Source organism: Saccostrea echinata, unplaced genomic scaffold, assembly GCF_033153115.1.
Source record: "Saccostrea echinata isolate AGI-Se365-2 ecotype Australia unplaced genomic scaffold, CSIRO_AGI_Sech_v1 ptg000006l, whole genome shotgun sequence".
Classification (NCBI taxonomy): Eukaryota; Metazoa; Mollusca; class Bivalvia; order Ostreida; family Ostreidae; genus Saccostrea; species Saccostrea echinata.
Window position 1 is genome coordinate 1,794,289 of NW_026889755.1, and position 25,045 is coordinate 1,819,333.

At 33.5% G+C, this 25,045-nt stretch overlaps 2 protein-coding genes across 2 annotated transcripts in view; both read left to right on the plus strand.

Annotated features, from left to right (window-relative positions):
- The first annotated feature begins 227 nt into the window (after window positions 1-227).
- On the plus strand, window positions 228-4,389 carry LOC133180142 (multiple epidermal growth factor-like domains protein 10). The gene is made up of 8 exons (XM_061314715.1): window positions 228-396; window positions 756-995; window positions 1,536-1,673; window positions 2,005-2,145; window positions 2,607-2,730; window positions 3,157-3,359; window positions 3,871-3,994; window positions 4,227-4,389. Exons 1-8 carry the CDS (start codon window positions 228-230, stop codon window positions 4,387-4,389), a joined length of 1,302 nt encoding a protein of 433 aa, XP_061170699.1.
- An 11,800-nt stretch (window positions 4,390-16,189) lies between these two features.
- LOC133180143 (multiple epidermal growth factor-like domains protein 6) overlaps window positions 16,190-25,045 on the plus strand; it is a 32,145-nt gene continuing 23,289 nt past the window's right edge. The window contains exons 1-2 of the mRNA XM_061314716.1: window positions 16,190-16,271; window positions 19,279-19,515. Of these exons, the coding sequence (XP_061170700.1) occupies window positions 16,190-16,271; window positions 19,279-19,515 (319 nt within the window). The remainder of the gene's footprint in view (window positions 16,272-19,278; window positions 19,516-25,045) is intronic.

Below are 25,045 nucleotides of genomic sequence, written 5' to 3' on the forward strand. Positions count from 1 at the left end.
CACACACACATTCCCTCACACACACCCTCCGACTACACACACACAAAAGAAAAAGCAAAAACAAACACCATATACAACAAAGCAAGATTTACAATAATCTTAATGAACAATATGAAATATAAACAAAAATACCCTCTTTTATAAAAACAGTTTAACTGTCTTTTTTTGAAGAAGATTATCAAAGGATAAAGTCGCAAGTCAGATTTCAACACATCCGTGCCTTTACCATGCCTGTAGCACATTATATAGCATCCAATGCAATTGACCGAGACAAGTCAAAATGTACTAGAAACATCGAAATAGGAACACTTTCAAACATAAAAACGGTGTGGTGGAGAGTAGATCTCGGTGACATTTACAGCATCAATGTTCTATTCAAGAACTATGACGGCTATGGTGAGAATTTTTAACCAACGTGTTATTGTTTGATGTCAATTGTTGTATTAAATAAAAAGAGTAAAACAGTTTTTTTCTTAACTAAACCAGCCTTATTAATTCATGGGTTTTATTGATTTTATATATAAAAAAAACAAAAACAATGTTGATTTCTCAGAAGTAGGTAGGGAGAAAGCAAACATAAGATTTACTCAAAATTTACTTTAATATACAACAATTTAACATAACCATTTAGTGTTCATCAACATGTAATTAAATATCGTGCCAAACCTAAAGGAAATTACGTATATTTCTAAATTCATAGAATATTGCAAGGAATAGGATATGGATTTGTAATGATTTTTTTATGTTCAATACAGAAATGCGACAAAGAGGCCGTTTTGCGGGATTTTCCCTTTATTTATCAAATTCCAGTATTAGTGGAAACGAGATCTTGTGTTACAAGGATGAAGAACATCTACCGCCATTAAACTTTACAACTACATGCGCTGGATATGGACGATACGTCATATTTTACAATGAAAGACTGGATGAATATAAATATCCGGACGGATATCAAAGTTCGACAGTTACTGAATTGTGCGAAGTAATAGTAAATGGTAATAAGATTTTAGATCATTCTTCATATATTTGTAAAAGATCGCTCTCATATGCATGAAGCCTGTGCATGTTAATCAAGGTATCAACATTATGAAAAATAGTTATTCTGCCTATATTGAAATCAAACGTGAATTGTACTTAAAATAAGAAATATGACCATCAAGTAATAAATTAACTTGTCACAGTTACATAATATTTTTCATCTTGATGTTGATGTCTAAAATTGCTCTTAAAGTTAATGTACAGGATTTCAAATAACAATATAAAAGATTTCCTTACTATGCATGTCAAAGGATATTATAAGGATATTCTTGTTTTTTCTTGCATTATAAATTATTTTCAAACATTTCTTAATGTTTTCGTTCACCAAACTTCAGAGACAACATATTAACAAACTATAATTCATTTTATATTATACTAGCATATAGATGACTTAAACTCTATTTAAAAAGCACCTTTTTGTTTTTTAAAACAATTAAGACATACATGTATGCCCTTCTTTTCTTTCATACTATCTTATTACAATATACATTGATTAGGTTGTGGCGAAGCAGGTGCCTATGGAGAAAAATGTGATGAAAAATGTCCCAAGAACTGTCAAGAACAGAGGTGCAACATCATCAATGGAACTTGTGTTGGATGTTTACCAGGGTGGAATGGAACTTTTTGTGAAAAAAGTACTAGATCATAATTCAGTCGAGCCTCGGTAATTCGGATGCCAACGATTTGGACATTTGGGACGAATTGTGTAGGCAACAGAATTAATATTTATATCTACGTACGTATACAAATTATAAAATGACCACTGCAGTGATCAAGACCTATCATTTCCTCTGAGGATTTGATTGGAAACATGAGGGTCCCGATTAACGAGACTCGACTATAGATAATAATTGAATTATTCACTTTTATCTATTTTAGTTTTACATTGATATAATCTGCTGGAAGATTAAAAAATTCCACATGGATGTTAGATTTTCGAATTAATTTCAAATTTTGATTTCATAGAATGCCCAGGAGGATGGTATGGTCTTGAATGTAAACTTCAGTGTTTTGCGCACTGCAAAGACAACGCTTTCTGCAATCACGTGACTGGTCAATGTGACAATGAATGTGCGGATGGATGGAAAGGGACATTCTGTGATGAGCGTAGGTATTTGTAACTGTGTATGTATCTCAGCTTTGACATCTCTTCAGGCAACAATATGCATTTCAGATATGCATAAAAGAGTTTTGTTTTTCTTCGGAGAATTCAAAAAGCTATAAATTCCTGACGGATTTTTGTATACGGTTTGCTTGCCCAAATCATCCCTGTTAGGAGAGGAATGTGGCAACGCTTTTGCAATCAATCTGCAACATAGGTTATTTTATATTTAATAAAAATCAATACCACAAACGCTCCAAGAATATTATCAATTTAGAAATAATCTGAAAAAAGAATTCTTAGAGATTTGTATATACTCATAATAGTGGAAAAAACTAGAACTAAAAACCCTAAGCTTTATACAAACATGCGTTCTATTAATTACTTGATCTTGGATAAGTTGTGATGCTTTGAATTATAACTGTGTGTCATGATTAGTCTTTTGCAAGGTTTTATTCAATTGCAGAGTGTTTGGAAGGGAATTATGGAGTCGACTGTAAATTCAATTGCAGTAGTCATTGTCGGAATGACGTTCCTTTTGACAAACAAACTGGACATTGTGTGACCACTCGGATATTTCGGAAACGAATGTAAGGAACGTTGTAGTGCACACTGTGTGAATGAAAGTGTATCTGACCACGTGGACGGAGTCTGCGCAGACGTTTGTGTAAACGGATATATAGGACATTTATGTAACGAATATAAGGAAATACATATTGTAAATCGTATGTTTCTTGCAAATTAAAGAAGATAAAAAAACAATTTTTCATATGCATTTAAATCATTCATATTTACAACGTGTGGAAATGGATTTTATGGTGAAAATTGCTCTCAAATATGTTCTCCAAAATGCATCGACATATGTCGACACACTGACGGCTCTTGCATCTGGAAAGATGGGCACTAATTGTAGCCAAGGTAATTAGGATACATTATTATTCTTCCTCTATATTATTGTTATTTTAATCTTTGAATCTGTTCAATCCTTACACAATGGCAAAAGATGCGTGTAATAGCATCCCTTTCAATTTTTACGACCCAGAATGTCCACCTGGATCATACGGAATAAACTGTGATGAGGAGTGTAGTTTTCACTGTGGATTTAATGACTCATGCGATATATTTGATGGAACATGTCCCCGGGGATGCCAAGAACCCTATACAGGATCAAACTGCTCACAAACGATCGGAAATTGCTCAAAGTTAACTGATGATTCTGGTAATAGATTTGTATACGGAGAACTTTTCATCCCTCTTTTAATTTTTAAACGGGGCAGATTGTGATGATAATGATATTTCGTTCAAAACACAAGTATGTCCGGGTCAATTTAAATCGTATGCAAATGTGGTATTGAGAGAATAATATGATGCACAAATAACCCTGAATTTTTTTAGTTTAAGATAATTTAAATCAAATATTTTTTTTTTCCATTTCAACATTAAAGACAAACAAGAGTATTTTTTTTTAAAACTCTCCTACTTATGCTATTCAAAATAAATTTCTTTATAGTTTACCCCCTCATCAAATAGACTAAACTCAGTTAACATTTATAACTTCTAATTTTAAAAGCGAATAAAAATCATCGAAATTTTTATGTAATGATGCAGTTGCCCAATTTAAAATTAAAAAGAAGTCGATGCTCTTTGTCTCAGTTTATATAATCCCGTATATTGTTTCAGAAAAAAATTCATGTGTAATAACCTAATTTCTCATTTTCTTATTAAAAAAGGCCTACCTCCTGTTCTCACCAGAAATCCCGTTCCTTCTAATCCTCTGGTCTGGATTCTTGGAATAACTCTGTCTGGTGTGCTCAATTTGTGTCTCATACTGATTATTGGTTGGATACAGTTCAGGTAATTTTGCATCTAACTCTATGCACAATTCTCTCCTCTCTCTCATTCTGCATGTGTGTGTTGGGGGGGGGGGGGGGGGGGTAAGTAAACCATTGCTACGTTTGATATAGAAATTATGTTTTTACTAAGAATATGGTAAATTCTTTCACAAATCAACTTTTCATAAAAAAGATAAGAATTAATCTGAAGATGAAGTGAATGAGATTTATTCATCTTCATTGACATTTCTAAGGAGGAAGTACTTAAGAATGAAGTCTGACACCGTTGCTTTGCAGGATGTGTTAGATTCCAAAAACAACCACTACGATAGAGTAACATCCTCCATTATGCCTGGCTATAAGGGACTAATGGATAACAGAGAAAAAATTGATTATCAGAATGTTACATCAAATTAAATTTAGATGCAGAACAGTAGCTCTCTGGATGGAACAATTCGGCAAGACAAAAGCTGATACAAGCATTGTAAAAGTGCTGCTTTTTTGAAGCACGCTCGATTTTTTTCCAATTGCATTACATGTATACGCGTTCCTCGACCAAAAGGATGTTATCAATTAAATAACCATACAATTTACTCCCAACAACTTTATTTACCATTAAACGGTTTCAAACAGCCCTATAGGGCCTTGGGATGTCCTTTTCATAAAATTGGCAATCTGTGTTATGTATCTACTCGTTTTTTTTTTTTTTTTTTGGTTTTTTTTTTTTGGTTTTTTTTTTTTTTTTTGGTTTTTGTTTTTTTTTTGTTTTTTTTTTTTTTTTGTAAATATACATGTACATATTGTTTTCTTATACAGACAATATTGATAATATTTGAAAAACAACATTATTTTAAAGGCATATGTGTTTTTCTTTTCCGACAGGCCTACTTTAGCACGATCCCATCATGGATACCGGAATGCGATTTCAAAAAATGGCACTCAAAGGCCATATTATACATTTATTAACTGGGCTCGAGAGCAACATGCGTGTTGTCGGTTTTGTCGGACCCAAGAATTAAACTGATTGCCTGAGGCGGTTTGGTTTCCTTATGTTTCGTTATGTTTTCTGATACCTTTTTGTTTTATTAACATACTTGTATCTTGAGCTAGCTTCCATGATTTTAAGTTCCTTTACCCTCACTGCAGCTAAACTCGGTCAATTCTGTCACTGTCGAAAGCCAATGAATGCAGTGTGACGTAGCGGTCCAATATCTCATCGACAGGTCCAATATCTCACTCTGCAGTCAAATATCGATTTTAATGGACCGCTGAAAAAAACATTGGAAATAATAGACTTTATCCAGCATACATTTATGTAGGAAACAATTCTTAAAGGTATAACAAACGGTTGTTTGGACCGCATAAAAGTAAATATACAAACATGATTTAGGAGTAAAATACATGATAAATTAACAATATATTTATTGATATATGATCTCATGAAAAAAATGACTTAAAATTGCATTTTCAATTTTTTTTCTTATTGTGTCCCTTATGTAATTAAAATACATAGCGGGTTCCAGTAAATCTACTACCAAGCCTTTTTTTTTTACTCCTCACTTTTAAATATTAACAGTAGTGAAAGAGAAACTTCAGAAGTACTGTACAACAATATATTCAACCTTCATACAATATATTTGAGAAATGGTGTAAATCAGACGAGAATACTTAAAACCCCCAATGAACTTTTAGAAATTCTGAAATCACAAAATTTTACCAAAATCAATAACTTCAAAACGTAACATCAACTATCCCTCACTATAAATTTTTTTGACATCGTAGACAGCTGCCTTTTCAATAAAAATGGTACTCGTTAATCTACTTACCTTGTCATTGGTTAATTACCAATTAATTTTGAGAAAAAAATATCCTGATTGTACACACAAGTACTCTTTAGTAGAGATTAAAAAGATGTTTGAGTTTCTGATTGACAATATTTATGTTATTCTTGGAAATCACATCTTTCCTCAATCTGTCTCTATCGCAATTTTCATGTAAACCAATTTTGCTCCCCTTATTAGCGAACTTATTTTATATTCATATGAAGCAAAATTTATTCAAGAACTTATACACGAGAAAAAGAAGACACTTCATTTGGTCCTCAATCGATGTTTAAATGAAGCAATGACAAATCATCAATTAACAATAGTTATTTCCATTCATATGCCGACTCGATATATCCCAGTGAACTTGAAATAAAGGCTTACCACAGATCCTGCCACATCTGTTTCATATTTGTATGTTTTACTAGAAAAAGTCCTTAATGATCACCTAACAACAAAACTTTATGATAAACGTGATGACTTCAACTTTTCCATCATCAACTTTCCCTACTTGTGTAGCAATATACCCTTATCACCTGCATAACTGGTTTATAGGGTGAATTCACCATGCATCGGACACCCTCGGACTTCAACAAGTTCTAGCAATATCGCTAATATTATCTAACTTAACATGTAGTATGTGGTTAAAATATAAATGTTTGGCACAATTGTGTGCTTTTTATTGAGAAAATATCCCTAAAAACGAATTTTTTTTTTTAGAGATAAGTCAGAATTCACCAAGGATCGGACAATATTGGCCATGCATCGGACATACGGTATTTAACCAGAACAATATTATATTTTGATCTGTGGGCTTTAAAATTAGTGATATCGAAACATTTTTATCTTTATTTAAAAATTAACCTTCTAGTTAAATTTGAATAACTATTTCAATCCACAAATGTGAAGAAATTTTAGTTCCATCACATCGCAAAGGTTTTACAATGCAAATGATATGGCAACTCGCGCCTTTGTCTCGTGGGTTATCATCATCCAGTTTAAAGAAATAAATTGAGTTCACTTCCAGTAGTCATATATCGATGACTTCTATTTTCACTGGAAATGTTTTTTAAATTTCTATTTCCGTAAAAAAACAGCTGTGATTTGGGTTTTATATGAAAATGGAAACGATTACCTATGCATCGGAGTGTCCGATGCATGGTTTATTTGTGTTCGATGTACGGTGAAATAAACACACTAGTAAAAAACAACTCTAAAAATATTATACAAACATTGAAGTAAATTTTTTGAAAAAAAAATTCTTTAAAATTATCAATTACTGACAAATTTATCGACAACTCTAAAAATTGCAAAATCGTAAAATTCTGGTTACTCCCCTTTGATGATGCAAAATATGATGTAATATTTTATCACTACATGAAAATCTAAATCGGCATTGTTAAAAAGTTTAAATATCCATCTTTAAGACAGAAACAATTAAAAACACGGGGGGACTCATGTTCAATGAAAGTTTATTGCTTAAAGTTGTCCGAAGCAAGGTATGTGTCCAATGCATAGTTAATTACCTTATCTCTCACTTGATTCGATATGAAAGGCCATGTTCCACGGACTAACAATTTCTAAAACGAGACAAGCTTTTGACAAACAAGTTTATGAGACAAGGATATCAACAGTCTCTTTTAGAGTCCACAATTCGCAAGTTATATGGTCGATACAATGACCTCGTCAGCAAATACTATGATAATCTCTCTTTAGGTCGAGTGCTGGCTTAGGTTTTCATACTAATTGTCAGGTAGTTATTTACACAGTGAATTGTCTACGGATTTTTCCGTTTGCCAGATCATGACAATGAACACACGGCGGGTGTGACAGGTCGACAGGGGATACCTACTCCTCCAGAGCACCTGATCCCATGTCTGATGTTTTCAGAGGTCTGTGTTGTGTTGCTCCAAAATTTGTATTTTTTCAATGGAATTTCCGATTGATAACTGTTCGTTATCTTCATATTGCATTATTTAATCTATAATGATGAATGCATTTAATTCTTGTAAGAAATGCTGTATTTTCCTCTTAACAATGTTGGACAAAATAGTAGATTCCCTTTGCAACCAATTTGTTGTAAATGTTTTCTCAATAGTCTTTAATTTCAAATTCACATATTATTTTTTAAAAATTCATATTATTGATATGCATTTTAAGAAATATTAAGGCTCTAAATCTTCAAAAAGGTTCTAGGGTAAAGTATCATAGTAAATCAAAGTATCAAAGTATTTACATGTACTATTGTTTACTATTATAGTAAACTAGAGTTAATTATAGTAAAAATTTTTAGGGTCAATCTTAAGCCTAAGCAAGTTATTATATTGGATTCAAGATTACATGTAAGACTTCGGAATTGACGTGATTGCTAAGCAGTTTCATTGTAAGATTTTCCACAGAGGTCTAAGCATACGTCATAAGAAAATATCAACTACTCCCTTCATAGATAAATCATTCCTTAGAAAAAGTAGTCTTTTAAGTATTTTGTCTTTTTATGAAACTGTTCATGGTAGCTCAGTCGGTAGAGCGCTCACTCCGTGATCGGGAAGTCGTGAGTTCGAATCTCGGCCGCGACTCACCTAAGTCGATAAAAAAAATGGGTAGCAACTGTTCCTTCGCCATGCGCTCGGAACTTTGAAATGGAAGTTGCGAGTCCTTCGGATGAGACTTTAAAAACCGAGGCCCTAGCTGTGTCACGGCAGGCGGTGGCACGATAAAGATCCCTCGCTGCTCAATGGCCCTGAGTGCCGAGTAAAGGTCAAAGTTTGAAGCCCTTCACCGGTATATGGTGACCTCTCTATATGAGTGAAGAATTCTCGAATGGAACGTTAAACAATCAATCAATAAATCTTTTATGAATATGCTATGTATGTAGGTTTATCTTCATTTCAGATTTTACAAAAAATGAATGTAAAAGGATCATTCTCTATAAGGCCGTTTTTCGGCCTACATTGACTTCAATGTTTGAAGTAACATTTTTTCCTTTAAAAACTGCATGAAATAGTAGGTTTATGTTCCAATTTTATAATAAAAATTAATTTGTAATTGATACTACAGAATTTATTGTGATATTATAGAGTAACGTACTATTGTTTCGTAATAGCATTAGGGTAATGGGAAAACTCAAGAGGGTGGGTGTGTTCGAGAACTCCTACACATGTCATAACCACTTCTAGCCAACACAAAAATTTTCATGTACACTTCTTATAAGCATAAAAAGTGACTACCAGATTATGAACATGGTTAAAGGTATGACATATGAATAGAAACTTTTGTTTCATTTTAACAATATTTGTAGGAAAAGCTTATGACTCACAGCAAAGGCTATCATCTTAACATGTAGATTATTTCATATATAATAAACTTTCAGTTAGAGTTCATAAATTTTTGTTGATTTAGCAAGAGTTAATATAAGCCATGCACTTTTACTGGAAATGTGTAAAAATTTTTACTAAATATTCTAAAATCAAAGACCTGGAAATACTCTATGTTATGAAATTACAGATAAAGACAAATCTCATCGAACTGTGTACTAGAAATAAAGAAAAAAAATTATTATAAGGTGTGAGTATGTCATTTATAATAATTATTTTTGTTTATAATTATATTTTAGTTCATCTATGTAATTTCTTTGATTTTATTCCTTTATATCTGTCAGTAAGTACTACAAATGATAAAAGCTAACCATTTTGTAGTGGGAAGATACATAAGCTATCTGTGTTATTAACTTATTTTTCTATAGATTCACGTGTAACTTTTATAGATAGGGAATTACTGACATTAAATAAAAGTTTCATAATGGGAATTCTTGCCTCGACCTTTCATAAGGACTCCGTATGAGTGACATTAAATCCAAGTATTTTATGTTACCTTTGTGTTGAGAGGACTCAATCTCTTGAGATTTCAGGATGCAATACACATATCTCGTAGCTTTATAGCTACGAGAACAACAGTTCTGTCTTAGAAAATTAAATCAAGGGGGAGGGGGGTCCCTAAAGGTCACATATGATTGATAATTGAATGGTGCTTTAAGCCATTTTAGTATTTTTAGCCAGGTAAAGAGGTCATTCACATTAGGCGAAGTGTTACAATTTTGACTTTTGCTAGGTGTTTCATTACTGACCATGACTACCGTTGCACGGGACCTCTTTTTTAGGATAATACATAAAGACGCATGACTTCTACTTATAATGCTGAATACTTAGCAAAGAAACAGTCACTACCCACGTTAAAAAACTTAGTTTTTGACGCGGCTCGAACGGGAACGAGAATTAAACTCTCGGGCCTCAAGAGTGAGCCTCAAACCCTTAGGGTTTGTTTGTACCTGGGGTGTTGTAGAAATCTGTAAGACTATTGATATACTAACACTTTTTGTATGCGTAATGGAAGGGATGCCGTTGAAAATATTCCCTGTTTTTATGGAGTAGCGTTATAAAAGAAAATGACATGGACTTGACTGCAAATGTATATGTTTGTGTTTTATAGTTTAGATAGCATTTTTAATTAAATATAGTGTTCAACATGCGTATTTAATTGATATCGAAGCAATTCTTACGATGTTCTCACTTTATGTACTAGTGTATTTTTAATACAACCGCTCCTAGTTTTATATACTGACTACTTCTATGTTTAGTCTACATGTACTTGCATTAATATTTTCACACTGTATGAAAAAAGGGTTCTTCATTTTTTTGTAAATTTAGAATTTATTTTATCAATAGCAAGTTAATTTTTAACTTGTCACAAACAAAATCTGTTCAATGTTTTCAAAATTTGATACAGAATTTGGATAGTTCAAACTTAGGATACTTCGAAACCACATATCTTATAAGTTCATTTTATGTGTAAAAAAGGTATAGCGCATCTATACAAAAAAAAAAAATACAACACACAATTACAATATTATCTTATATGAAATATAATAATTCTTTCAATTAAATTATAACTGAATATCATACAGTGAGCATTTTGTAAAGATTTACATTCAAAACATGCAGAATGTGAATGAATCAAAATTCAAGTCATAAAAAATACCTTTACACTTAAATGAAACTATCTTTGTATTTATTACTTAGGTTTGATACGGTTCCGACATAAATGAACATTTTTTGATCAATTACATATAGAAACAACCGTTCACGGTAGCTCAGTCGGTAAAGCGCTCATTTCGAGATCGGGAGGTCGTGAGTTCGAGTCTCGGTGCGACTGACCTAAGTCGATAAAAAATTTGGGAGCAACTGTTCCTTCGCCATGCGCTCGGCATTTTGAAGTGAAAATTGCGGGTCCTTCGGATGTGACCTTAAAAACCGAGGCCCCGTGTCACGGCGGGCGTTGGCACGATAAAGGTCCCTCGCTGTTCGGTGGCCCTGAGTGCCGAGTAAAGGTCAAGAATTGAAGCCGTTCACCGGTATATGGTGACGTCTCTATACGAGCGAAAAATTCTCGAATGGGACGTAAAACAACATACAATCAATCAATCATTTTAGAAACAACCATAGAAACTTGGTGTAGATACAGAACTACCTCAATGTTTTTTTTTATTTGACCGGTATTTCTGATCTCCAAATCACGTGACTTAGGTGATCAATGTTGAAAAACAAACATCAAAATCATAAAATAGAATGATCAAATTAAATAAATAAAATTAAATAAAATCATAATTTAAAGTGAGTTTATCGTAGGCCGAAAAATGACCTCATAGAGAATCGTACTTTGTATAGATAAAGGAATATGCTTTAAAATAATATCAATGGGACTAGATTAGTATTGTTTAAATTGATAATGATAAATTGAAAATATTAAGAAGAAAATTTAGAAGAAGAATATATAACGAGATATTAACATGGTACAATGCATGTTTTACTGCTACTGATGGATATTTAACTGTTTCCTGACACCTTGAAGTAACATTTAGAATTATCGAAGCAGAAGAATCATTGAATAGAAAAAAAAAAATTCTACATGATCTTTAAAAATACAATAGCTATTTCGCCTCATGTTTAGAAAATAACGTATATAAACACCATGAATAACTATGGCATGTCAAACGTTGCAATATTCGATCTTTTCCATTTGCATTGTATAGTTTTCCATTTGTATTGTATAATTTTTATTTATATTCTATAATTTTCTATTTGCATTATATAATTTTTCATTTGTATTGTATAATTTTTCATTTGCATTGTATAATTTTCCATTTGTATTGTATAATTTTTATTTGTATTCTATAATTTTCTATTTGCATTGTATAATTTTCTATTTGCATTGTATAATTTTTATTTGTATTGTATAATTTTTATTTGTATTGTATAATTTTTCATTTGTATTGTATAATTTTTCATTTGTATTGTATAATTTTTATTTGTATTGTATAATATTTCATTTGTATTGTATAATTTTTCATTTGTATTGTATAATTTTTATTTGTATTGTATAATTTTTCATTTGTATTGTATAATTTTTCATTTGTATTGTATAATTTTTATTTGTATTGTATAATGTTTCATTTGTATTGTATAATTTTTATTTGTATTCTATAATTTTTCATTTGCATTGTATAATTTCTTATTTGTATTGTAAAATTTCTTATTTGTATGCGATAATTTTTCATTTGTATTGTATCCGCGGATTGTTTATTTGTTTCGTTACGAAGGATTTTATTGGTCAAGTTTCAGCCTGTATTGGGTTGAAGATGTTCCGGGTGCTCAAACAAATTGGGCTCATATCACAGGCACTTGTTTCGTAGACGGGGCACCCCTACTTATTTCTACCACTGTGGTAAAAATAATAAGTAGGGGGTGCCCCGTATAGGAAACAAGTGCCTGCGGCTCCTATGTATTTGCGTGCATGTTAGACGGTCATTGGATTCTAAAAGGGAGCGCTGGCAGATGGCAAATAAATAATCTGTCCTAATAGAAATGTTGACTGAGAAAATAAATAAATTAACCTTGAGTAGTGGTACCCCCCCCCCCCCCCCCAAGAAACTGGGTTTTCGGGTTTGGTCGTCCCTTAGCATGCACGCAAATAGAGGAGCCGAGATTGTGTTTGTAGAGAGTGCGCGATCGGAATTGTTGGAAGGGTACTAGACTAAGTTTGTGTTGGGCACCTGAAACCTTTGTACAGGTTAGTGACCAATGACATCCTTCGTAACGAAATAAATAAACAATCCTCGGATACAATACAAATGAAAAATTATCGCATACAAATAAGAAATCATACAATACAAATAAGAAATTATACAATGCAAATGGAAAATATAGAATACAAATGAAAAATTATACAATGCAAATAATTTTTTTACAATACAAATGGAAAATATAGAATACAAATAAACGTTATACAGTCCAATTGGAAAATTATAGAATTCAAATGGAAAATTATAGAATACAAATAAAAATTATACGATACAAATGGAAAATTATACAATACAAATGAAAAATTATACAATACAAATAAAAATTATACAATACAAATGGAAAGGTATACAATACAAATGGAAAAGATCGAATATTGCAACGTTTGACATGCCATAAATAACACTAACACGATCATACACTTAAAATTGAAACCTGCTATCTTCTGAATTTGGACCTATATATTTTGAAAAATAAAATCCCCTATGACACACATACTTGTTAATTTCAAGTACAATGTATCTTTAAAAAATCGTGAACTTCTAGTTTATCTTATAGGAATCAAACAGCATATAGATCACAACAGTGCATCTAAAGTACAATCTCATCCGAAGTACCCGCAAGTACAATGCACGTAGATTAAAGGAGAAACGGAAAATAGAGCTGATATACAGATCAGGAAGTAAATGTTTGGAGATGAAAATATCAGTCTATATGCAAAAGCAGTAGCTGGTTGCTATTTTATCAACAGATACTGTAGTTTTCTCAATCAGAACATTAAATGTTAAACAGTAGTTGCAATAGTATGTAGGAATGTATTTGTAACACAACTAGAAAAAATTAAAACAAATGAATATTCAGTTTAATTCTGATAAAATGAAATCAATAGAGAAAGAGTATTGATGAACAATCGTATAAAATAATTAATAATTAGGATTAATCTCAGGAAAAGGGATTTTTGGAGGTGGGGTATTTGTGTTGTTTTTTGTTTTTGTTTGTTTGTTTGTTTTTTTATTTATTTATTTTTATTTTTATTTTATTTTATTATTTTTTTTTTTTTGGTTTCCCATGCTTTGTTTTCTTTTTTGTATTGCATCGCGGTTCTTTAAGACTGAAATGTCGCACCATACCCAGATAAACTAGTTTTACCTTCCTTGTCAGACTGTTATTAATTATGTGCATATAATCAATGAACACAATGTCTCTTGAAAGACATATTTTAAAGAATGTACTGTTTTTAGTAGGAATTTCTCTTTCAAATGGATATGGTATGTACTGCATTCTGTTATTGAATACGTCGCGTTTTTTATGATTAATAAGAATGACTGAATTGGAGTACGGTGTTAAATATGCAGACTTGTGAAAATAACACATTCATACGGCCATTGACTGTTTCACGATGACTGTGATGCTACTCTTGTGCAGGGCAAAATGATATTTTTGGTAAAATATGACGTAAAACTAATTGTTTAATATATGTCATTTAATTTTCTGTCAACAAGAACGTCGCCAAACAATATTAATTTGCCCTGCAAAACAGTAGTACCGCAGTTACCGTGAAAGGACTAATTGTGTTTTAAGTATACACGAATTTAACAAAAATGTTCGAAGAAAATAAAGAAAAGTAATTTATTGGGAAAGGCGTTGAAAATATCAACAACAAAAAGTTATACTAGTATCACGAGTACTAAAATTCAAAACATTGAGTTGCCTGTTTATAATATTTGATTTTCCTGATGGCTCTGACTTTTTCGTAAAGCTGTGTGGTTTACTTTACCATCAGGGTTGAGCAGTTGAAACGGCATAAGTACATGTAAGCGATTGAGAGATTGAAATTCGTTAACATTGATTTTCACATTTTTTTTGAGAAACTTTGGCTGATTCCATCTCTATTAAGATAGTTTACTCCTTCTCGCTATCTTACAATAAGCTGGGGATATTTTTTTTCCACAATACTTTTCGTGAAGGAATTCAAAGGAAAGTTCTAATATTTTGCCGCACTTCTGTTATACATGTATTTTGAAATTTCTTTTGGTAGGAATTTTTTGATACGTCAGAGAAAAGAATAACGTGAATATTTGTTCATTTCAATTTTTTTCTCAGCGTATGAAATATTTCCTTTAAAAAATGTTTTGTTTAGAATAAAAAGTTTATAATTCACCTGAGAGGTTTCCAATTATTGTAAGAAGCTTTAAGTGGAGGTGTATATAATAGATTTATTATTTTAACAGTAATTTGATCCGAAAAGCTGTATCACGTCTATTTGACTGGGGCACATCATCAGATCAAACTCGACTTTTCGCGTTTCGTATTGACGCCTGTCAACTAGACTTGATACGGCTCTGCGAATGAAGTTGCTTTTGTAATAATAATAATTTATCTCACTGTTGAAAATGTAAAAATTGAGAATAATACGAGGGTTGTTCGGAAATTTGTGGACTACCGTACTATAACTTTTTTACTAAAAGTCATATTATATCCAAATTTGGAAGAAATGTTTCAACAGTAAAACTCAAATCATGTGTATTAATTTTTTTAAAATATTGTGTTTTATTTCAAACTGATTTAGACCTCTGTCTGAGGTCATATCTTCTGTCAAATGACACAAAAACGGAAAAATTCCACACCTTCAAATTAAGATTTGTTTCATCGATTGTGTTTCCAAATTATGACTTGATATTTTGCTGCGTTGAAAAGAAATCAGTTTCAGAGGATAGGTAGTCCTCATTGAAAAAGGCAAAAAAGAAGACGTCGTAGAACGTCAAGGAGCAGCAGTTAACCATACAATTTTGTGTTGTACTTTGGAAAACTCCAGAAAAAACTCTGAAAATGCCGAAGGAAGTAGGAAATATGTCAAAAGCGAGCAATGCATGTGTGTGTACGTGGTACAAACGGTATTTGAATGATAGACTACTTTGAAAAGACGATAGTGGTCTGTGAGAAAAATCTTATCAAAAACATTGAAAAGTTAATAACGTCATGCTAGGAGTTTGACGCTTCACAGATGCTGATCTTGTGAAAAAAAAATATAACACTGACAGACAAAATGATGCTACCTGGAGCAATTATTAGCAAAATAGATTTCAAGTGATGGAGAAACGTTTTTACTGTGAATTCTATTAAATTACTTGGAATGAAACTTCACACTTAAAATAAATATTTTTACATATGATAATATGCTCATTTTGAATTTCTTGAAGATGGTATAACGAAGATTGGTATAGTCCACGAACTTTCCGAACAACCCTCGTACATGGCAAAATGGGGTGTCACACACCATATCAACCCGAGACTCCAATATCAGCCCGAGGACCTTTGGTCTGTGCGATACAGATTTTGTCATGTATTTTTCTTTTATTACATGTTTGAAAACAGTGTCAACAATTCATCAATTCATGTGAATGCATATCTTGTAATTGAATGTTTTCTTCTCTTATTGTTGAATTCACATTTCTCATTATTTTATCCAAAGGTTATAAAGTCAGCGATAGGAATTAAATACTGTTATTATTAGTTTAACAAAATTATTAATTTGATAAAAGAAAATTGCAACGCAGGGGTAATAAGGAAGCATACAAAATATTCTACCTTGACTTAGTCAGTGCTACATTATGACGTCATAGTAGGCGAGATGACGTCAATTTTAGAATACAAGTTTTCGTAATATTCGTATTTAGAGATGTAATTTAACTCTAGAAAATGAATAGAAACGTGTAAACATTAACAAAAATAAAATGTTTTTATTTTGTTATGCTGTATCTGTCATTTTGATTAAAATCTACCATCGATGACGTCATATGTGTACTTCAAGTAACTTGGGAATTGATCATGTCGTGTAAAGAGAATTTGGCTAAGACGGCATGTACAAAGATACGTAAAATGGAGTTTAAAAGCAAATATCCTGAATATTTTGTGAAATTCATATGGAGTTCAGTTACTAAAACAGGTATGCTAATTTATTTTCATCGATTGTATTCTCTTCGAAGACAGTCAGCTATATACGTATCCCGGTCGGCCTTTCCTCTGTCATTTGTAACAAAAATAATGCAGCAGAACAACAATAAGCTGTATATTTCAAAACATAAGATTTGTACAGATGGAAAGTTTGCCTCCTAAAATACTTGGAAAGTGCTGCTAGAATCCCGAGTTAAGCATGGTTTTACGAAAAATCTCGGTTTATATGTATAAAATTCAAAACATCGGTTAAGGTTTCGTGCGAATGTGTGGAATTATTATTTTACTGACGGGACAGTGGGATTCTAGCAGCACTTTTTAGGCAAAATAGATGTTTTCCAACTATATTATTTACTCAAAGAAATTATTACACTTCGGGGTATTGTTGTTCTGTTAGCTTTTTTACTAAGGAAAATTTCGCTATTAATAGAAGTCACGTGATGCCGTGGTGGTGGTGCACGTCTTTGCGTTAGACACTCTTTTATCTTTATGCAATAGATAATAATGGTTTACATTTATCAGCGGTTTTGGTAAATTATCAAACTTAATTTTCTTTAAAAAGTCTAAATTTCCAGAGAATTGACTTATATGCTTCCTTAACATACCCGCGAAATGAAATGACCGATAGAGATTCGAAGTAATTCTACTTAAAGGTACAGAGGTGTTCCGGAAATATGCAATAGACCCTTTCACGGTATTTGCGGTGCTGCTCTTTTGCAGGGCAAATTGATATAGTTTAGTAAAATACAATGTAAAAGCAATTGTTTAATATAAGTCATTTAAACTTCGCCAAACGTTATTGATTTGCCCTGTAAAAGTATAGTACCGCAGTTATCGTTAAAATACCAATACATTCTGCGTAATACAGGCTGCGTGTCTGTGTTCATATCAGTAATGCAAAAACCCTGTATCAAATAAAAAGTATATCGTAAAATTCATTTCATAGAAAATAATTATGAATTTTCTTCTCCTTATCGATTTCATGTTTGTTTATTGTCCCTTCGAGAATTTTTCACTCATATTGAGATGCCAACACTTGCTGGTGAAGAGCTGCCAATTTAGAAATGTACTCGGCACTTCTGGTTTTTGGGCAGTGAGGCATCTTTTTCTGGTCAGCACCTACTGCGACACGGGACCTCGGTTCATACGATCTCATTCGAAGGACCCGAAGTGGAATTCGAACCCATGACTTAAGGATCAAATCCTTACTCCGCGACTCTAGAACAAACACTCTGACCACTGCGCCACGCAGGCAACTTTCCTTTTTGAATTGCTAAACTTAAATTGATTTTAAATTACCCGAACAAATGAATTGATTATTAAATTTGAGATATTTAAACAAGATGTGTTTGTGAAACACTGATGCCCCCGTATGGCAACTCATAACAAAGGTTAAACTTTCTCAAATGCAAATCAAATATGTAGGTACCCAAAGTAAGGTCTTGTTTCGAGGAATATACCTGTGAAATATGAAAACCCTAGCACCAACCATTGAATAGATATGGAAAAGGTTAAAGTTTTTCAAAAGTGAGTCAAACATCAAAGTCAAGTTCAAATGGTCAAAATTAATGGTGCCCAAGGAAAAACCTTCTCACAAGAAATACACATGTGAAATATGAAAGTCCTAGAACCATCTGTTCAAAAGTTATGGCCAAGATTAAAGGTTTTTTCAAAAGTAGGTCAAACTCCAAGGTGAAGGTCAAAGGGTCAAAGTTGTTGGTATCCGAAGGAAGGTCTTGTCACAAGGTACACACATGTGAAGATTGAAAGCCCTAGCACCACTATTCAAAAGTTATGGCCAAGGTTAAATTCTGAAAAAAATTAGCAAAAGTGGGTCAAACTCCAATGTCAATTTCAAAAGGTCAAATTTTATGGTACCCAAAGAAAGAACTTGTCACAAGGAATACACATGTGAAATATGAAAGTCATAGCTCCAACCAATCAAAGTTATGGGCAAGGTTAAAGTTTTTGCGGACAAACAGACAGACAGACGGACGGACAGGGCAAAAACTATATGCCCCCGAATCCTCGATTACGGGGCATAAAAATACCATGAATTAGGAATTTCATTGAATTCAATATGTACCATACTATAATCGCACCCCTCCTATATTTTATCGCTAGTTAATGATTCAGTATAGCAGAAAGCGTATGCAATAACTACATTTTCTTTAAAAATTGGCAGAGTCAAAAAACATACGGAAATTCTGAAATTTTTTGCTACGATTGAAATAGGTCTTTATTCCTGCGTTTCATACTTGTCCAGAATATTGAACTAATGTTGGACCTGATAAATAGATCCCCTACTCCAAACAAACCAATGTCTCTCTTTCTTTTTTAGCACAAAGTAATTCTTTTGCCCTAGCATATTATAAAAGAATTTTTTTTTTCAAAAGTCGATATTTCGAGATATAAATCAACGAGCCAGGCTTCAACATGGCTATGTGCAGTTCCCACATGTAATACTTTTTACATCTCAAGTAACGCAGTGGATAGAGTTGAAGGCACCTGTACGAGAACCTCTGTGATAGGAGGAAGTAGCCCAGAAAAGACAGTGTGGTGGAAAGTGGACCTGGGCGATATTTACAGTATTTACAGTATAAATATACTGTTTAAGGACCTTCCTGGTTATGGTAAGTTAAAAAAATTAATCTATGTTAATGAAAATATGTCAAAAGATGCAATACCAAGTTCTTCACTGTAGAAGGTATAAGCATGTACCTTAATATATCAACACTTTAATTCTGCTTTATTTGTAAAAATAATATTTACCCAGTTAAATGTATCTTCATCAATAAATATAAGGTTGGACTAATGAATGTAAAAAGGTCAGATAATTACTTCCAAAAATTTTAACGGAAGAATAAATGAAGAAAGCTAGAAAATAAATTCTCAAAAACAATACTGTAAGCAGATTTTCTTCGAACCCATCTGTTTGCATTTAACTTGCATGTTTGTTCCAATGCGTCGTCTTCATCAGTTCTTTTCCTGGCCTACGATAAAATCATAAAACGCGTTGCTCTATGCAACTCTTATCTTTAAATTGATTTATACCTTAATCAAGTTCGTCAGGTAAAATTTTAAAAAATGTGGTCATATATACCAAAATAGGGATCTGTTTAATTAAATTATGTTTTTAGGTTTGTAAGAACATGATGGGTGTTCTGCCACGATAATTGGCCTTATTCAGCAGAAAGTTAACCATATGAAATTGGTAAAAAGCTGTAACAAACAAATTATGAAAATTAAATGACAGCTATGGCTATCCATAGAAAAAATATACAAACAGGTGTACTTATCAGTTATGACTAAAGCAAGCAGATAAAAATTTACGCAATGATAAAATACTGTGTGATAGTAAAGCGTATTGCTTCGAAAAACATTATCATCAAATTTATAGATGACAATGCATGAATCAAAAACTGATGTTCATTATGGAGCACCATACTCCGAGTAAATGGAATTTAAAGACAATCTGATTAAAATCAGATTCTTTGATCCGCTCACATAGATCGCTACACAAGGATCTGAAGAAACCCCGTTTAGGGTCATCTCCTGGTAACCTTTCAAATAAAAATATTCATTAAAGTTTTGACCAATCAGAGAGATCGTACTTAAGGACTGACCCTCTGCTCAAAATTTCACAATTAAAACTTCCCAATATTGATTTTCATCAGGAGCTATAGCATCAGCTTTAAATGGAAAACAGTATGAGGTATGAAGCGCTGCTTATTTTGTTAAAAAATGATTTTTATGTCGGATCATGATATGAAGAACTTTTAACACAGAGGATAGTAAGAGTAAAGATTTAGTATCACAACATAAAATTAAAAACATGAGGTATACATGAAAATATTATTTAGTATTATACCTATTAAATTCATATTAGAAAAAAATAATAAAGTGATGATTCCTAAGTCAGAATATCACAATTTTGTATGTAGTTGTAAGAAAAGAATACATCTGTTAGCAAGAGTTATCTTTCTTATAAATATTTTTTTTTCATTGGAAAAAAATATAATACTAATAAATATTCTACATTTGGTATTTGAAAAATTAATCCATTTTTAAAATGGTCCTTAAAAAGATAGAACTTATTCAATTTATAAGGTTTTTATCACTGAATTTAAAGCATTTTTTGTTAAATATAATAAAACAATTTGAAAAGTATGGGCAAAGGAAATAGAAGGTAATGTTTCCATCGTAAATTAAGTTTGATCGAATTGACTACTCCAAGGTCCCTAAAATGAATTTCTGATAGAGAAAACTATGAGTAGTATTCGTATTTCTTACTTGGAAAGTTATCTTTCTTATCATAGGGTCGGTACCCCTTAAGCGACATTCGGAAAAATGAATGTAGAAGTGAAAGTAGCGGTTTCGTACAAAACAAACAGGAAAAAACAAGGCAAAAGCAAATACTAAATATATTTCTGTACAGAAAAGACCGTGGTCATTCTTTGGACAGGCTACGGAAACCAGGTCGTGATTTTCGGGTCTTTCACTTCTGTAACTGAATTCCGAGATACTTCTAAATTCTCTTAAGCAAACGTTTGATTGGATAATTGAGAGGTCACCAGGAGATGACCCTGAATGGGGTTTCTTGTGTAGCGATCTATGTGAGCGGATCAAAGGATCTGATTTTAATAAGATTGAATTTAAATATTTACAAAGTTTACGAATATGTAAAGATTAGCATCAACAGCAATTTACACACAAGTTAACGATATAATAAGCGAATATAATCATTTGACATAAAATAAAATCTATTAACAACTTACACTGTAGATAGCAGGGGTTCTAAATGGACAAGAAATCCAACGTTCGAGTATGGCGGCAATCTCAGACACAAATAACTCGTACAATAAATGATAAGTTCGTACCTCAAACTATTCAATAAAAAAAATAGCCAAATAGCGAGATAATTAAAATGAAGTTATAACACTCCCCGTCTGATAACTGTCTTGATATCACAAAGTTTTCACAATCATGAGTTCACTCTTCTATCAAAACTACCAAGTCCGTCACGGGTCTGATGTATGAGAGAGTCTTTCCATCCTTGCTAATGCGAACTTCCACCGTACGAACTAGGTTATCCTTACCGGGAAACACTTTTATCACAAGCCCCAGTGGCCACGTGTTTCGATGGTTTCTATGTCCTCAAGCAGTACGACGTCACCCACATTAATCTTCCTTTGATCTTGATGCCACTTCCTCCGAATCTGTAACGTGTGTGTATCAATATCATAGTAAGTCTTCATAAGGAGATTGGAGTGTTTATTCAACTCAGCATCGCATGTCATGGTTTACAAATTTCGGCAAAAGTTTAATCTGTGTCGCTTAGGTGCTGTACAAAATCAGACTTTTAACTGAGGCCGCTGATGTACATAAAAATTGGTACTATATTTAGCTATAATGTTCAAACACTGTAATATTGTTACAGTGTACAGATATTCCTTCTTCCATCTATCCCAAAACATCTCGGAAAGGTGTTGAACTCTTTTCCACTGTACCCTCAGCATCCTTGTTGCAAACTTCTTCATTCAGAGTGTCTGTCTTTTGAGTTAGTAAGATATTTGGTGTGAGAATGAAAGGTGAGTCTGTATTTGTAGGAATGACAGTCAGTGGGCGTGAGTCCTTGAGTGCTATGTTTCTTTAACATGTTGTTTAGGATATGGCGTATTCACCCCAATCAATCGCTCCCATACGCCACACATGAGTGATGCATGGGGGGGGGGGGTAAAGATCCAGACAGTTCCTTCTGAGTACAGTAAGTCTTTAATTTGTGGATCCTCTATGTTGGTAGCATTGATATGAAGTGGATCAACAGCACCAACAAAGTTGGTTCCCCTGTCTGAACGATATTTTTTCACACATTCTCGTATGGCGGTGAGTCTTCTGAAGGCATTGATAAAGCACGAGGAAGACATCTCCCCCAGGATCTCAATGTGTACGGCAAGCGTCACCAGACAAGTAAACAATGCTGCCCATTTCTTGCTATTTGCTGAACCTCCTTTGGTTCGAATTCATCACTTCCCATGGCCCGAAAATATCTACACCGACTGATGTGAAAGGTGGCTGTCCTGGTTCAATGCTATCTTCTGGTGGGTTAGACATTTTCTGGGTGTTACATTGCCTTCGCTGCCTTCTGCAAGTTACGTACTTGTGAATAATTGAAGAAACAAGACGCTTACAGCCTGTTATCCAGTATCCCATTGATCTAACTTCCCCTTCTGTAAAATGCTGACCTTGATGCATAACTAGTTGATGGCACTTACGAATCAACAAGTTTGCTATGTTTTGCTTTCCTGACAGTAGGATGGATTTTTTGCAGATAGCATCAGTTTGCAGGTGCGTCAAACGTCCACTTACTCGGACGATTCCTTCGTCATCGATGAATAGGTTTAAGGTAAGTACATAGCTGTTCTTTGGTATTGGTTGACTTGAGCGGAAGCAGTCAATTTCTTCATCATAGACTTCCTGTTGCACTGCCTTGATCAAGAAGCGCTCAGCTTTTTGGTAGTAGCTCAATGATTATGGCAGTATCAGTGATTTGTCTTCATTCCTGTACACTGTGAAGCGTTTCAACAATGCTATGCTCTCCACAAAACGATCCCAGTCCGAAAAATCGCTCAAACCTCATAGTGTCAAGCAATGGTTTACACTCTGTCTTTAGACAAATACGTCGGATTTCCTTGTCCACATAAGGTTCAACTAGTGGAAAGATTCTGGCCAAGTCATCCCGATCACCCAGATGAGCATCCACTGGTCCATTCAACCAAGAATTTCCTGTCACACTTGATTATTTTTAGACTAACACGTAGAGCTTTCGCACGTCGTAAAGTAAGTTCATAATTGTTCGGTAGAGTTTGTCGTGGTTTACCAAATGGTAGAGGAGCTACCCACTTTCCATCTGGACCTATGAGTGACTTTTCCTTCATAATATTTATGAACATTCTTATCTATCTTCCACAGATGTTCCAATCTTATTGTCATTACTTGTATGTTGGAACAAACCCTCACCTCGATCAATGTTACAGTGTTCTTTGTTGAGATCAATTCTTGAAAACTGGTCTTTCACCGAGATAAACTGGTCACATGGTTCAAGAATAATTCTGCGGCCATTCTCAATTATGAAGGTTTTGTACACTGTTGCGACCTCTGGATTTGTTTTCCTGATAAACATGTATCACCAATAATCGCCCAGCCTTATGGTGAACTTTGAGCGAAGGGTTCTTCATCCTGTCCTATTCGTTGTTCTATCACATGATGAGCTTGAGGAAGGTCTCTTCCTATCAGTAACATGATTTTCTTTGAAGTGTCCACTGGTGAAAAAGATCTCACAGTATCTCGCATGTGAATAATGAACTGCCACTTCTGGGGTGGGAATCTCTAAATATTTGTTTGGTATTTCATCACACTCCAGAACACACGGAAGTTGAAGCCTTGTCTGACTGTCCGCTGACCCAATGGATAATCCTGATGCTGTTCTGCCTGATGTCATCACCTGTCCAGAACATGTCATCAGATACTGGATCATCTGTGATTTGATGCCCAATGAGTCGAATAACTCATTCCTTGCTAAAGTCTTGTTACGTTGATCGTCTAGCATAACATATAGAGAGACAGATTTTCCATGATATGTTACGGTTGCAGGAACTATCCTGGCACAGGATTTTCCTTTGAATTCTCCACTAATCTCTATACATGTACAGCTGCTGTTCATTGTTGTCACATGTTCGCTGGGAACTTGGGGTTGTTTAGGGGGTTCCACGTAATTGACCCGTGCAGGTTTCTGTTTCTCAACGCTGCAACTGGAAGCTGAAGTGTTGTCTACGTGATTCGCTTTCAGAAATTTTGGGACCGCTCTGGGTGCGCTTCGGGTTCGCTCGAGGTCAGCTCTGGGTCCGCTAGAGCGAAACCGGCGTTCGCTTTCCGGGTTCGCTTTACGCACTCATGCGTGAAGCGGACCCCGCTCTAATCTTGCCGCCAGTAAGCCCCGCCCATTGTATATTCTAGATACAGAAGTGAAATCGATCATTGTTGTTTTTGGGTTAAAACGAAAACTTTTTTTAACTCCGTTTATCTCAATGCTGCATGTAGAGGAAACACTTTGGTGGCTAAAGCTATAAACTACATGCATTATATAAAGCATATCAAAGACTT